This window comes from Sceloporus undulatus, chromosome 2 (assembly GCF_019175285.1).
Source record: "Sceloporus undulatus isolate JIND9_A2432 ecotype Alabama chromosome 2, SceUnd_v1.1, whole genome shotgun sequence".
Taxonomy (NCBI): Eukaryota; Metazoa; Chordata; class Lepidosauria; order Squamata; family Phrynosomatidae; genus Sceloporus; species Sceloporus undulatus.
In genome coordinates, this window is record NC_056523.1 from 9,030,990 (window position 1) to 9,044,768 (window position 13,779).

Here is a 13,779-nt window from a genome sequence, read left to right on the forward strand (position 1 = left end):
TGGAACATGTCCAAAGGAGGGCAAGTAAAATGGTGAAAGGTCTAGAAACCATGTCCTATGAGGAACAACTTAAGGAGCTGGGGATGTTTAGCCTGGAGAAGAGAAGGTTAAGAGGTGATATGATAGCCCTGTTGAAATATTTGAAGGGATGTCATATTGAGGAGGGAGCCAGCTTGTTTTGTGCTGCTCCAGAGACTAGGACCCGGAGCAATGGATGCAAGCTGCAGGAAAAGAGAGTCCACCTCAACATTAGGAGAAACTTCATGACAGTAAGGGCTGTTCGACAGTGGAACAAATTCCCTTGGAGTGTAGTGGAGTCTCCTTCATTGGAGGTCTTTAAACAGAGGCTAGATGGCCATCTGTCGGGGATGATTTGATTTGGATTTCCTGCATGGCAGGGGGTTGGACTAGATGGCCTTTGTGGTGTCTTCCAATTCTATGATTCTATGAAACCATAGATTATATGAGATATATTCCTCAATGACCTGGCATTACAAAGGAGCAAGTTAAGGGTCTGTGGTATAGTTGTGATGATGGAAGGCGGGATAGATATTAAGCATCGTTCTCCTCTTCCCTTATGATTTATTCCCTCCTTGTTAACGCTGTATCTCCCATTGCCTCACACTACTCCAATTGGCGCTACATATCCAGAATCATATAATTTTCCCCATTTACAACATTAATTCCCCTCCCACTCCCATTACTTTCTATCTGCAGCTGAAATAAAAACAAGATCAGTATACAGAGGATAGTCCGATTCATAATTCCAATACAGCCTCAAGTTCTCAAAATAATCCAATTGGGCCGGTTAATAACCGTTATTAATCTACCCTCAGTCAATTCAGCTATCAATGCCGTGGAATGATTAGGTTTCATTAAAAGAGATTTTGTACCAATGGTAGCAACTGATACATGGAAATAATAGAGATAGGTTCTTTCACCACAAAAGAGGAGTTCAAGATGTTTTTATCAAACGTTCTATTCAAATTTATTCAAACTAACAATGTGCACACTTGAAATAAAAACAAAACATTTCCAATCATCTGGAGAGCACAGCAATTTTAAATAGTCAAATATCTTTAATTGTTTTTGCATTTAAACTCCTTTTTTCTTGTGTGATTTATGACGAGTGAGGAATGTTTTCTGAATATACCATTTTCCACATTTCAGGGACTGAAATGGTTTCTCTCCTATGTGAGATTTTTGATGATGATTGAATTTTGTCTTTTGAGTGAAATGTTTTCCAAGTAAAGGTAAAGGTATTTCCCGTTGACAAGGTTGTCAAGTCGTGTCAGACCATAGATGGCAGTCCTCATGTTGATTACTAAGTCAAAGAGCCAACGTTGTCAGAGACTACTGTATGATCATGTGGCCTTCATGATTGCACAGAACGCAGTTTACTGCCATTTAAAGGGTTTCTCTCCTGTGTGAGTTGCTTGGTGATGAGTGAAGTCCCTTTTCACAATGAAACTCTTTCCACACTCCAAGCATTTATTATTATTATTATTATTATTATTATTATTATTATTATTATTAACCTTTATTTAGAAAGCGCTGTAAATTTACACAGCGCTGTACATACAATCTTTTTAATTAGAAGTTTCCCTGCCCTCAGGCTTACAATCTAAAAAGACACAGCACAAAAGGAGAAGGGAATGGTGGTGGGGAAGGGGATCAGGTCCAGCAGCTTTTCTCTACCTCTGAGGCCTGGACCAAGGGAGATGGACTGGAGGGAAGGCTCTTCTTCTTAATGGATAGTTAAAACGAGGCATCCTGGGGCAGAAAGGGGCTCACCCCTGGGAACGCTTCTCTAAACAATATAGTCTTTAACTCAATTTTGAAACAGGTTAGAGAAGTGATGAGGTGCGCATGTGGGGGAAGAAGGTTCCAGGAGTGAGGGACAGCAAGTGAGAAGGGACGAATCGGGGACAAGGCAGTGTCAATCTTATGCTGGGACAGGAGACCTTGACTACCAGAGTGGAGGGTACGAGTAGGAATGTAAAGAGAAAGAAGGTCAGATAAGTAAGGAGAGGCCAGTCCCTGGAGGGCTTTGAAAGTCAACAACAAAAGCTTGTACCGGATGTGGAAGAAGGGGAGCCAACGAATGGAGGAGAAAAGAGGAGAAACATGGTCAAAGCAGCGAGCGGATGTGATAATACGGTGTAGTGAGGGGGGCCCAGCTGATGGGAGAGTTGGGAGGGCTAAATGTGGCCAGGTGGAGGAAGAAGGAGGGATGGCCCCAGGGGCGGAGCCAGAGAGGGAGGAGCGGCCAGACACTGGAGGGATAAAAGGGCAGGAACAGAGATGCACGGGGAGAGGGAGAAGTTGCGGAAGAGGAGGTCGGGGAGTGGCGGATGTGAGAGGGACAGAGCAGGTTACTCGGAGCCCTAGACGGGAGGGCATCCCTGTGTCCCTTCAGTTGAGGACGGGTTGCAGGAGGCGAGGCCCTCATGAGGAGGTAAAGCTGAGGAACCCCCGGGAGGAGGGAGACTTCGCGTACTCTGATGAAGGGGAGTAGGGTCAGCCGGAGGAGAGAGACTTGGAGGACGAATGGTGGGACCCAAAGGGCGAACAGTGGGAGCAAGGGCCTGTGCCTCGAGACTGGGAGAAGGCCGAACGTGAGCCCTTAGAGAAGCATTTGGGGAGCCACCGGGCCCGAGACGCAGGCCACGTGGAACCTGAAGACGCCATCCCACGGCCTTAAAGACCAGAGTTGGACTAAGGGGAAAAGTGGTGGAGACATTTGAGTTGAGATTTGACTGTTCACTGGGGAAGAGGGTGTTTTCCTGGTTTCATTAAAGTTTACTGTTGCAATGGCAGTCACCGTGCAAGTTTGTTTCCCACGTGTGGGGCCCTGGAGGGAACTTTCTCATTTCCCCCCCAGCATGCAACTGGCAGCGCCTGCCCCGCCCACTTACAGGCAGCTGAATGCTGGACAGAGATTAAAGGATGGAGGTGAGAGAGAGAGGAAGCCCTGTCAGAAGACGGTTACAATAATCTAATCGTGACACCACTAGGGCATGGACTAGAGACTTGGCAGTAGAGGCTGAGAGGAATGGATGGATCTTGGCAATGTTGTGGAGAAAGAATCTACAGGCCTTGGCGGTGGCCTGGATCTGGGGAATAAATGACAGAGAAGAGTAAAAAATGAAGCCAAGACTGCGGGCTTGATGAACCGGTTGAATAGAAGTGTCGTCGACAGAAACAGAAAAGGTATATTGAAGGGTGGGTTTAGGTGGAAAGACAAGAAGCTCAGTCTTAGGTATGTTGAGCTTCAAGCACCGAAGCCGCATCCACTGAGAGATGGCAGTCGAACAAGAGGAAACTTGCTGTTCAAGCCCTGTCAAAAGGTCAGGGGTGGAGAGATACAGCTGAGTGTCATCAGCGTATAGATGACAGGAGAAACCAAAAGAACTGATGAGTTTACCGAGTGCCATGGGCGGAAACAAGACTGGAAAGGGTTCAGGATGGAGTTGGCTTCAAGAAACTCAATAAGCGAGAATAAACTACCCGTTCCAGGACCTTAAAAAGAAAAGGAAGAAGAGAAATTGGACGATAGCTAAACAAAGAAGAGGGGTCGAGAGAGAGTTTCTTCAGAATTGGGGAAACGAACGCATGTTTGAAGTCCGAAGGGAAGGAACCCACAGAGAGAGCGAGAGAAGGGGCTATAGAGATTAGGAGACGGGAGGGAATAGGATCAAGAGAACAGGTTGTAGGTTTGGAAGAGTTTAGCAGCATAGAGAGTTCATCCAGAGAAACAGGGGGAAACGCAGAGAATTTATTAGTAAAAGGTACCAGATTAGTGGTAGGTGGCAAATCAGGAAGAACTATTTCAGATCGGATAGTAGTGACTTTTGTGATGAAGTAGTTGGCGAAGTCAGTGGGGGAAAACGAGAAGACAGGCGGAGAGGAAGGTTTTAGTAGTGTATTGAAGCAGGAAAACAAACGCTGCAGGTGCCTCTCATTAGCGCACATCAAAGATTTATAATAGTTTTGTTTTGCCATAAACAGAGTGCGTGAAAAAGATAAAAGGATGAATTTATAATGAATGAAATCAGTTGGCTCCCTGGACTTTTTCCAAAGACATTCGGCCGCTTGAGAGCAGGACCGGAAGAACCTGATAGTGGGAGTGAGCTGGGGCTGAGCCCTAGTCATGGGGGTTTAAATGGTTTCTCTTCTGTGTGAGTTTTTTGATGATAGGTGAGCTGTGTCTTCCTAGTATAATTTTTTCCACACTCCAGGCATTTAAAGGGTTTCTCTCCTGTATGAGTTGCTTGGTGACGAGTGAGGTCTGTCTTTCGAGCAAAACTGTTTCCACATTCCAGGCAATTAAAGGGTTTCTCTCCTGTGTGAATTACTTGGTGACAAGTGAGGGTTGCCTTCTGAGTGAAGCCTTTTCCACACTCCAGGCATTTAAATGGTTTCTCTCCTGTGTGAGTTTTTTGATGATTAGTGAGGTGTATCTTTTGAATATAACCTTTTCCACACTCCAGGCATTGAAAGGGTTTCTCTCCTGTGTGAGTTTTTTGATGATTAGTGAGGTTTATCTTTTGAATATAACCTTTTCCACACTCCAGGCATTTAAAGGGTTTCTCTCCTTTGTGAGTTAATTGGTGATGAGTGAGGATTGTCTTCTGAGTGAAGCATTTTCCACACTCCAGGCATTGAAATGGTTTCTCTCCTGTGTGAATTGCTTGGTGACGAGTGAAGTCTCTTTTCACAATGAAACGTTTCCCACACTCCAGGCATTGAAATGGTTTCTCTCCTGTGTGAATTGCTTGGTGACGAGTGAAGTCTCTTTTCACAATGAAACGTTTCCCACACTCCAGGCATTTAAAGGGTTTCTCTCCTGTGTGAGTTTTTTGGTGATAGGTGAGCTGTATCTTCTGAATATAACTTTTTCCACACTCCAGGCATTTAAATGGCCTCTCTCCTGTGTGATTTGCTTGATGACAAGAGAGGTATATCTTCTGAGTGAAACATTTTCCACACTCCAGGCATTTAAATGGTTTTTCTTCCGTGTGAGTTTTTTTATGATAGGTGAGCTGTGTCTTCCTAGTATAACTTTTTTCACACTCCAGGCATTTAAATGGTTTCTCTCCTGTGTGAGTTATTTGGTGACGAGTGAGGTCTGTCTTCCGAGCAAAACTTTTTCCACACTCCAAGCATTTAAAAGGTTTCTCTCCTGTGTGAGTTACTTGGTGACGAGTGAGGCCTGTCTTCTGAGTGAAGTCTTTCCCACACTCCAGGCATTTAAATGGTTTCTCTCCTGTGTGAGTTGTTTGGTGACGTGTGAAGTCTCTTTTCAAAATGAAACATTTCCCACACTCCAAGCATTTAAATGGTTTCTCTCCTGTGTGGGTTTTTTGATGATAAGTGAGCTGTATCTTCTGAATATAACTTTTTCCACACTCCAGGCATTTAAATGGCCTCACTCCTGTGTGAATTGCTTGATGACAAGAGAGGTGTATCTTCCGAGCAAAACCTTTCCCACACTCCAGGCATGTAAAGGTTTTTTCCCCTGTATGAATTGATTGATGATGAATGAGGTCACCTTTCGCAATGAAACCTTTTCCACACTTCAGGCATTTAAATGGTTTCTCTCTTCTGTGAGCTACTTGATGATAGTTGAGGGCTGTCTTCTGAGTGAAATGTTTTCCACACTCCAAGCATTTGAATGGTCTCATTCTTCTGTAAATATTTGTAAGTGGAAGAACACTGGAGCTGTTTTCACACTCACCACCTTTGAACCATTTCTCTTTTGTCTGAATTTTCCTGTGAAGAGTAAGACTTGCTTTAGAGCTGAAATTTCTGTCATGTGCAAGATGAACATAGTTATTTCTTTCCTTTTGTTTCTGTATTTTTCCTTTGATTGGGGTTCCAGAAACATCATCTTTTGGAGAAGAGTGTGTGGTCCTCCACTTGTTTTTGATGTCACTTTTTCTTTCCTTCTCTTTTACCTGTTTGCACTGGACTCTCTGCATCAATGTTTGGCATGATTTCCCATTGTACTCTTTCAGTTGTCCATCACTGTCTGGAAGGGAGAGAAAGTACTCAGAAGATATACCTCTCTTGTCATCTGCAGATTGAAGCATCAACAGATGGCCCCACCCCATTCTCCCCAATGGCGGCACACACATGAGATCTATCTGAAATTGGGAAAAACGGGAGTTGAGGTCCAGATTTTTTTTACCATTCATGTGTTTGTAGGGGATGTCCAGAACAGAAGCACCGCAGATACCAAGGGCTGACTATACTAGTGTCCTAATAAATTAAAAAAAATGTTTGGAATTTCTAATCCTAAAATATCCAGACAGCAAAGTACAGAGTAGGTACAGAGCGCCACTGCTATCAGCTGGGGTTACTCACGTCCCATTAAATACAATAGAAGAGTAAAATGGTGTCTCTTAAATAATTGGCAAACTGTACCTCCAACTGTACCTTCATTATCTAGTTCAGTTTTGTATAGTCAGTTCCTAAATTTGTTCTTATATTGAGAGCATGTGAAAATCCCTTGCTATCTAACGGGACTAGGATTCCTGGAGACCAGGATACAAACGAACTGGGTGGCCTTGGGCAGGTCACACCCTCTCAGGCTCAGAGGAAGGCAATGGCAAACTGCCTTAGAACAAATCTTGATAAAAAACCCATGGCAGGTTTACCTAAATGTTACCATAACTAGCCCTTGCCTCCACACCAGGGCTTGGCTTTCTCCGTCTTTAGGCAAGAAGATCAGGGCAAGTAATGGCAGCCACTTCCTCCAAGTCCTCCCCTCCCCTCCCTGGAAGGTTCTCCCTCTATATCCATTGGAGGATTCAGTGGGAGGAACAGGACTTAGTGGGAGCAAGGAACCAAAATGTAGCAGCTTTCTCTTTCCATCTTCTCACTTGCCTTTAACAATCTAATCTTTCATTTCATTTTTAATGGTGGTTGGATGGGGCCACAGTGGCAATTGGAGGAGGCAAACCAGGCCCTTGAAGGGGGATACTGTTAGTGAGACCCCCAACACTCCTCCCAGTGGTCCATGCTCAGGAGTTCTGTGACTTTTACCAAATCTGCTACTGAAGGCCTTTCTGGGAAGAAAGGACAAAAATATCAGCAAAGCTGAAAGAAAACCACTCAGCCTGCTTTAATCTATTAAGACTGAAGAAGAACTGCCAGTCCTTTTTCAGCACTCGTAAGTAGTACAATCACAAGAAAGAGGGAGCCTTACTCAGAGAGGACAGGGTCCTCAGAACCTCCTCCATCACGTCCCAATGAAAGGCCCTTTGGCCTGGATCCAGCAGGGCCCATTCCTCCTCTGTGAAATCCACAGCCACCTCCTCAAAGGTCACCTGCAGAAAGAGAAAATTAATTCTTTCATATTGCTCAAGAAAACTGAAATGCTTACAAGATGCTACCCACAAGCCCCTTACAGTGGCAACTTGTGATAGAAGCAAAAGGAAACAACAAAATTCTGTGGGGACCAGGTTGCAGTCAAAGGGAGATGGGGACCCAGCCCACGCCTTCCATGGCTCACTTGAGAAGCTGTTTTGAATCCAGGAGGATCAAGAGATGTGTTTGTACTCATAGATCCAGCCTTTATTCTGCCTCCTGGGAGGAAGAAAAAAGGATAGAGAGTATTTCTAACGCCTTTCTCTTCTTCCAGTCCCTCCTACATGTGCAAATGCAACATACACCATTTCTCACATCCGGCTTTATTGCATTATTTTCTGCAGACATGCTACTGTAACTGAATAATGGAAGTCTGATCTTCTTCCATCCTCCTTCACCATCCTTCTAGTGCCAATGTTGCTAAAAAACCTAGCTACAAAGAGGATGAGGGGAAAAAAAAGAAGGCTAATCCAGCATAAAAAGTCCTTGTAAAATATACTTTACTGTCAGAGGCTTTGTTAACTTGAAGTATGCCTGTAATTCCAAAGTGCTAGTTAGCCTATACAAAATGTTTCAAGTGCAGCAATTGATGGAGTCCAGATATTTCAGACATATTTGAGAAGAGGGAGTCAAACAAGTAACTACCCTCTTAGCCCTTACTCATTGAGGAGGACATTCCTTCTCTGACCTGTGTGATCCACTCCGGCTGATGCCTTTGACTGGATTCAAAAGGACACTTCTCCTTCTCAGCCATCTCTTTCACAAACAAGTCCTGCAGCAGAAGCAGAAATGGGAAGGGAGGGTGAAGAGACAAGAATTAGGAAACGAAGAGGAAAGACCTTGTGCGGCATTATCCCCATTGTATATGCTTTCTAGAAAACAACCTGGGAAGTGGTAGCTAGATTTACATTATCCTGAATCAATAACCACCAAACCTGCTTAAAAGGGGAGTCACCGGTTCCCTGTAACCCTGTGTCTTCTGGGGAAAGATCATCCCACCCAACACAGGTTGCATACCTATTCTCTGATCAGCCTTTTGTCTGACTAGCAGCCCCTTTTTCTTCAGAGACTTAGGCATGCAAGTCTGAAATATGAGTGTGCAAATGGATCTTCTAGCATCTTTGAGACTAACTGTGCGAAATAAGTTGTAACATCAGCTTTCATAGACTACGTCTATATCAAGTCTACCAAAATTGATTACAATTTCTTTCTCAGTTAGTCCAAAGGTGCTACGAGATTGGTTTATATACTCTATTTTATTGTTCACATTAAGCCTCAGTTTGTTCAGGAATTTTCAAAAGAGGACCAGGATGAAATGACCTCACCTGCTCCTCTTCGTCCTCCAGATGGAACTTTACAGGACATAATCAGCCCATTGAACTGGGCCTGAAACTGAATCAATAACTGCCAAACCTGTTTATAAAGGGAGGCACAGGTTTCCTCTAACCAAACCGAGTCAGTAATCTGGCTACAAACGGCTTCTTCTGGGTACAATAACATCCAAAATCTACAAAACCATGATACCTTCAAGATGCAAAACCATGGAGGTTTCTTTTTATTGAAAATTCAAAACTATGAAGGCTTCTCTTGAGAGATTTAATGTTCTGTAAATAATAAAAAGGGCTTTTAGCTCATAAAAGGTGGAGATATCTGGGAAGCCAGTGGAGCTCTGAAAGCTTTCCTCATGTATATTGTGCATTTTGGTTGGCCAATCAAAGGTATCAGTGTATTGTGGATTTTGGATGTTAATGCATCTTGCAATACAGTCAAGATGGTGTCTTCTGAGAAAAGATAATACCATCAACACAGGCTGTATTTGATCTGCAGTTTGACTGATCAGAGGCCCTTCTTTCTTTTCTGCATTAAGAAGACTGTGTTTGCTGAAATTATTTCAAAATCTATAAAATAATAATAATAATAATAATAATAATAGCAGCTGCTCCAACTGAGCTCACCTGCTCCTCTCCCTGCTTCTCCTCCTCTGCCTGGCTCAGGAGGAAGGCCTCTGCCAAGGCCACTGCTTGGGAGGTTGTCTCCGCTCCACACTCTTGAACCCAGCTCCCCATCTCTGGGGGAAGGATGGCCAGGAACTGCTCCAGGATCACCAGGTCCATCATCTCAGCCTTGGTGTGTCTCTCTGGCTTCAGCCACTGGCAGCAGAGACTGTGGAGCTGGCTGCAAACCTCCCGGGGCCCCAAAGCCTCCTCCTGGAAGACAAACTGCCTGAAGTGCTGGCGCTGGACCTCAGAACAGAATATTTTCTCACCCAAGCTCTTTTGTATGGTTCCTCCAAAAAGAAGCATGGCTCTTTTCTTTTCTCCTTAGATGACCAACGTGAAATCTTCCCCTAAATTATAGCAGACTGAGTCTTAGTTTAGCATCAATGCAGCCAGGAATTTTCCAACATGCCAAAAAGCCATGTTCCTCTTTTACAGTACTAGATTCTGTCTCAGGTGAAATTGCCAGAAACACCAAGATCTGCAAAGAAAACAAATATCCTGTGAATGATCTGTTCTGAAGACCCTCTTGAGAGGAGGAGATATTTTACAGCTAAATCCAAGCTAGAAAGTAGTTCTTGTGTCTGTACGTTCAAAATGTTATCTCCCTCTCAAAAATGAGACAATGAGGAAAGCCACAAACCAAGACTATTACACACATTTACAATGTACCATCTTCCACTTGCTCTGTCCCTATTAGCATCCCTTTTTGGTACATTTCCTTTTCTAAGCCCATCTCTGTCAGCAGCAATAGTGTTGTTTTTTAATCTTTCTACAGTGCTTACGAAACATTTTTCTGCTTGACGTAAATGACAAGGTGGAATCCCATGAACACGCCACGTTGTATTTGGGGTCTCCATGTTTTCTTATCTGGAGCCAACATGTTCTTAAGAGGTCACAAGAAGACCTTTGGAATCCCAGGTGTATTTCCCATGAGAAAGGAGCGGAGACTGAGATTATGACCCAGGTAATGCTGCAATCCAAGCTCAATGGGGGGCTCCGACTCCTTCCTCAGCCCAGGCCCTTTGCCCTTTCCTCTTGCACCAGGAGACAAAGGAGAAGCCAACTTGGTCCACCTGCCCTCTGCCCGCCAACAGCCCTCTCCGTTCAGCCTGGGGCTGTCCTCATCCAATCACTGCTTTTGTCCAGAAGCCTAATGTTCATTCCTGGGTCTTTGTGACCTTACAAGATAGCACACCCCTTGAGGGTAGGATTTCATATATACATACTGGTTCCAAAACCTAATTCCCTCATGGGACCAGAAAGACTCTTCTCCACTCACTTAGACCCCAGTCTTAACCACTCCTGCTTTCTGTGCTCTCCTCTTCCAAACGGTACTTATCACTCCTCTGCACCTCTCAAACTCCGCCATCCAATTTCCATTTTATTTAGCTCTAAATGCTGGGCATGTTTGAATTATTGTGTTTCATTGAATTCTTGCATATTTCTTAATAAAACCTAATGGAGTCCTCCTCAGTGAATACTGGTATACACATATGTCAACAATCCTAAAGTTAGCCAGCCTCTTCCAAGCTTAAGCTAAGCCCCCCACCTTTCTTTGGGTAGCATTTGCTGTCTGCCAGCATCTGGTGCCTCAGGCAAATGCAAGCGGGTGCAGCAGTCAGAGCACTGGACTGGAGGAATCCAGGTATAAACATCCCCAGATCAACACCTTCCATCCCAAAATCCTTCACAGGGACATTGTCAAGATACCTTGCAGGGAAAACAGGGTTATTTATCTTAAGGAGCTAAGAAACAGCTGCCCAGAGAGTCTCTGCTTGCCCTTCCTAGCCCCCCCCCCCCCAGATGTGGGTAGCATCTTGTAAGCATTTCAGTTTTCTTGAGCACTTGCTTGCCTCATCTGACAGACACATCAGGCCTCAGAGGATGAAGACATGGGGCTCCTCTTTCTCTATGCTCTCAACATCCTCTTCAGAAGGGCTTCCATGGGGCAACAGGAACCAACTCTACACCTGGCTTTTCTGTGGCTTTTTTCAGCTATGTGGCCATGTTCTAGAAGAGTTTACTTCTGACTTTTCATGATTGTTGTTTTCTTTATGTTCATCATAAAGTTCACATGTGATAACACCTCCTCTTTCCCTGCCTACCTCTGACATCACTATGGTTCTACTGAGCATGCTCCCAAAGGTGGACCCAAATTATAATGCCAGCCAAAGGGTGTCAAAATTAATATGTTAATGAGGGTTTAATAAGCCATAGGGCAGGTATTAAGAGGCCAGCTCCCTTGTTTTAATTCTAACTGGTTTCGTTTCAGCTCTAGGATCTTACCCCTGTTTCTACGAAGGTAGCTAGAAACAAGGGACTGGCAGAGACAGAGTATTTCAAGAGTTGGAAGAGACCAAAAGGGCCATCCAGGCTAACCCCATTCTGCCATGCAGGAAGTCTCAATCAAAGCATTCCCAGCCTCTGTTTAAAGACCTCCAAGGAGGGAGACTCCACCACTCTCTGAGGGAGCGTCTTCCACCGTCGAACAGTTCTTACTGTCAGGAAGTTCCTCCTAATGTTGAGGAGGAATCTCTTTTCCTGCAGTTTACATCCATTATTCCATTCCCTGTTCTCTGGAGCAAGAGAAAACAAGCTTGCTCCCTCCTCAATATGACATCCCTTGTTAAGATTGTATGCCATAGGCAGGTTTACTCTTTTATATTTATTGTTTTTATGTACAGCGCTGTGCAAATCTATAGCACTATATAAATAAATAAAAAGGGCTATCGTATCACCCCTTAACCTTCTCTTCTGCAGTCTAAACCTCGCCAGCTCCCAAAGATGTTCCTGAGATAAACACTCAAGAAGCTCAGGAATCCAGGGCTGTGGCTATAGACAAGAGGCCTGAGGCTGCTCCTTATGATGAATGGAGGTTTCAGGAGCCAAGCCCTATGGAAGAGACTGGGAAAGCGGCTGAGGGTCGGAGCTAAATCAAAGTCTAAAGTGACGCGGAGGATGCTCAGATCTTGACTAGCACACTAAACAAAGGGTTTGGGGGTCCTTAAGCAGACCAGCTCTAGCCGTACCTCCAAGGTACCCAACTCTACCTAGCTAAGATTGCCTTGGTGTAGATGGATTCAGAGGTGAGGGTGGTTTTGCCCTTAGCCCTGTCAGAAGGCATCCTGGGTGTGCATTAACTCAGGCGCTCTGCACACCGGCCATTAAGGATTACAAATTGTAAGCCGCTCTGATAGCCTTGGCTGAAGAGCGGGGTATAAGTCAATAATGATGATGATGATGATGTCTCCACATGACGCACGCCCCGACTTCGCCCCCACAGCGTTTCTCATAACAATTCAGCATGTAAATATCTATGATTCTATGCTGGATGGCCATCTGTCGGGGATGCTTTGATTTGGATTTCCTGCATGGCAGAATGGGGTTGGACTGGATGGCCCTTGCGGTCTCTTCCAACTCTATGATGCTAAATATACAAAGATTTAAAAGAATCTAAATCGACGCCCCCAACAAACCAAGGCCTGAATGAAACTGAGCAGTTACCTTGGTGCAAACCATCCTGGACCCCACAGGAACCTCTTTCCCCCAATGCGCTTCCACAGCAGGAGCCCAGGAGCAGCCTCCCAAGGAAGAGCTGTCTGACCACCGGCTGAAGGTGAGCCAACGGTGTGATGCGGCAGCTAAAAAGGCCAATGCGATTCTAGGCTGCACCAATGCAAATACAGGGCCTAGACTGCAAGGGAAGCAATAGGGCCACTCTGTCCTGCTTTGGTCAGGCCCCAGCTGGACTACTCCTGTCTCCAGCTCAAAGAGGTGGAGGCCTCTGAGCAGAGGCTTAAAGGGGAGGCTTTGAGGGGAGTTCCTGCATGGCAGAATAAGGCTGGGCTGGATGGCCCTTGGGGAGGGGTCCCTCCCAACTCTATGGCTCTTCTCCTGAGGGAGGGCTCCTTCCTCCAGCCTCCCACCTGCAGCCCAACAGAGGAAGCTGGAGGGGCCGCTCTAGGCCCTGGCCCCGCCCCTTCCGGCCGCGAGGCAGGAGAGCGAGAGGAGGTTCCTAGAGAGGCTCTGCGGGGAACCCGGAAGGAGAGGGGCCCTTCTAGGCAGGACTCGGTTTCCTCCTGGAGGACCCTCTTTCTCTGGGGAAGGGAGGGGAGCAAAGGGGCCTCTCTAGAGGGAGGGAGGGAGGGAGGGAGGGAGGAAGGAAGGAAGGGGCCTCTCTGGAGGGAGGAAAGGAGGGAGGGAGGAAGGAAGGAAGGAAGAAGGAAAGGGAGGGAGGGAGCAAGGAAAGAGAGGGCGGAAGGAAGGAAGGAACCGGTCTCTCTGGAGGGAGGGAAGGAGGGAGGAAGAGGCCTCTTGGGAAGGAGGGAGGAAGGAAGGGGCCTCTCTGGAGGGAAGGGAGGAAGGAAGGAAGGAAGGAAGGAAGGAAGGAGGGAGGAAGGGGCCT

At 45.6% G+C, this 13,779-nt stretch overlaps 1 protein-coding gene across 1 annotated transcript in view; it reads right to left on the reverse strand.

Moving 5' to 3' along the window:
- The window catches only part of LOC121922021 (zinc finger protein 420-like), a 319,204-nt gene that overhangs the window by 14,101 nt on the left and 291,324 nt on the right, over positions 1–13,779 (reverse strand). Inside the window, exons 3-6 of the mRNA XM_042450893.1 lie at positions 8,063–8,146; positions 7,214–7,334; positions 4,237–6,034; position 2,501 (exon numbers count right to left, since the gene is read on the reverse strand). Of these exons, the coding sequence (XP_042306827.1) occupies position 2,501; positions 4,237–6,034; positions 7,214–7,334; positions 8,063–8,146 (2,004 nt within the window). The remainder of the gene's footprint in view (positions 1–2,500; positions 2,502–4,236; positions 6,035–7,213; positions 7,335–8,062; positions 8,147–13,779) is intronic.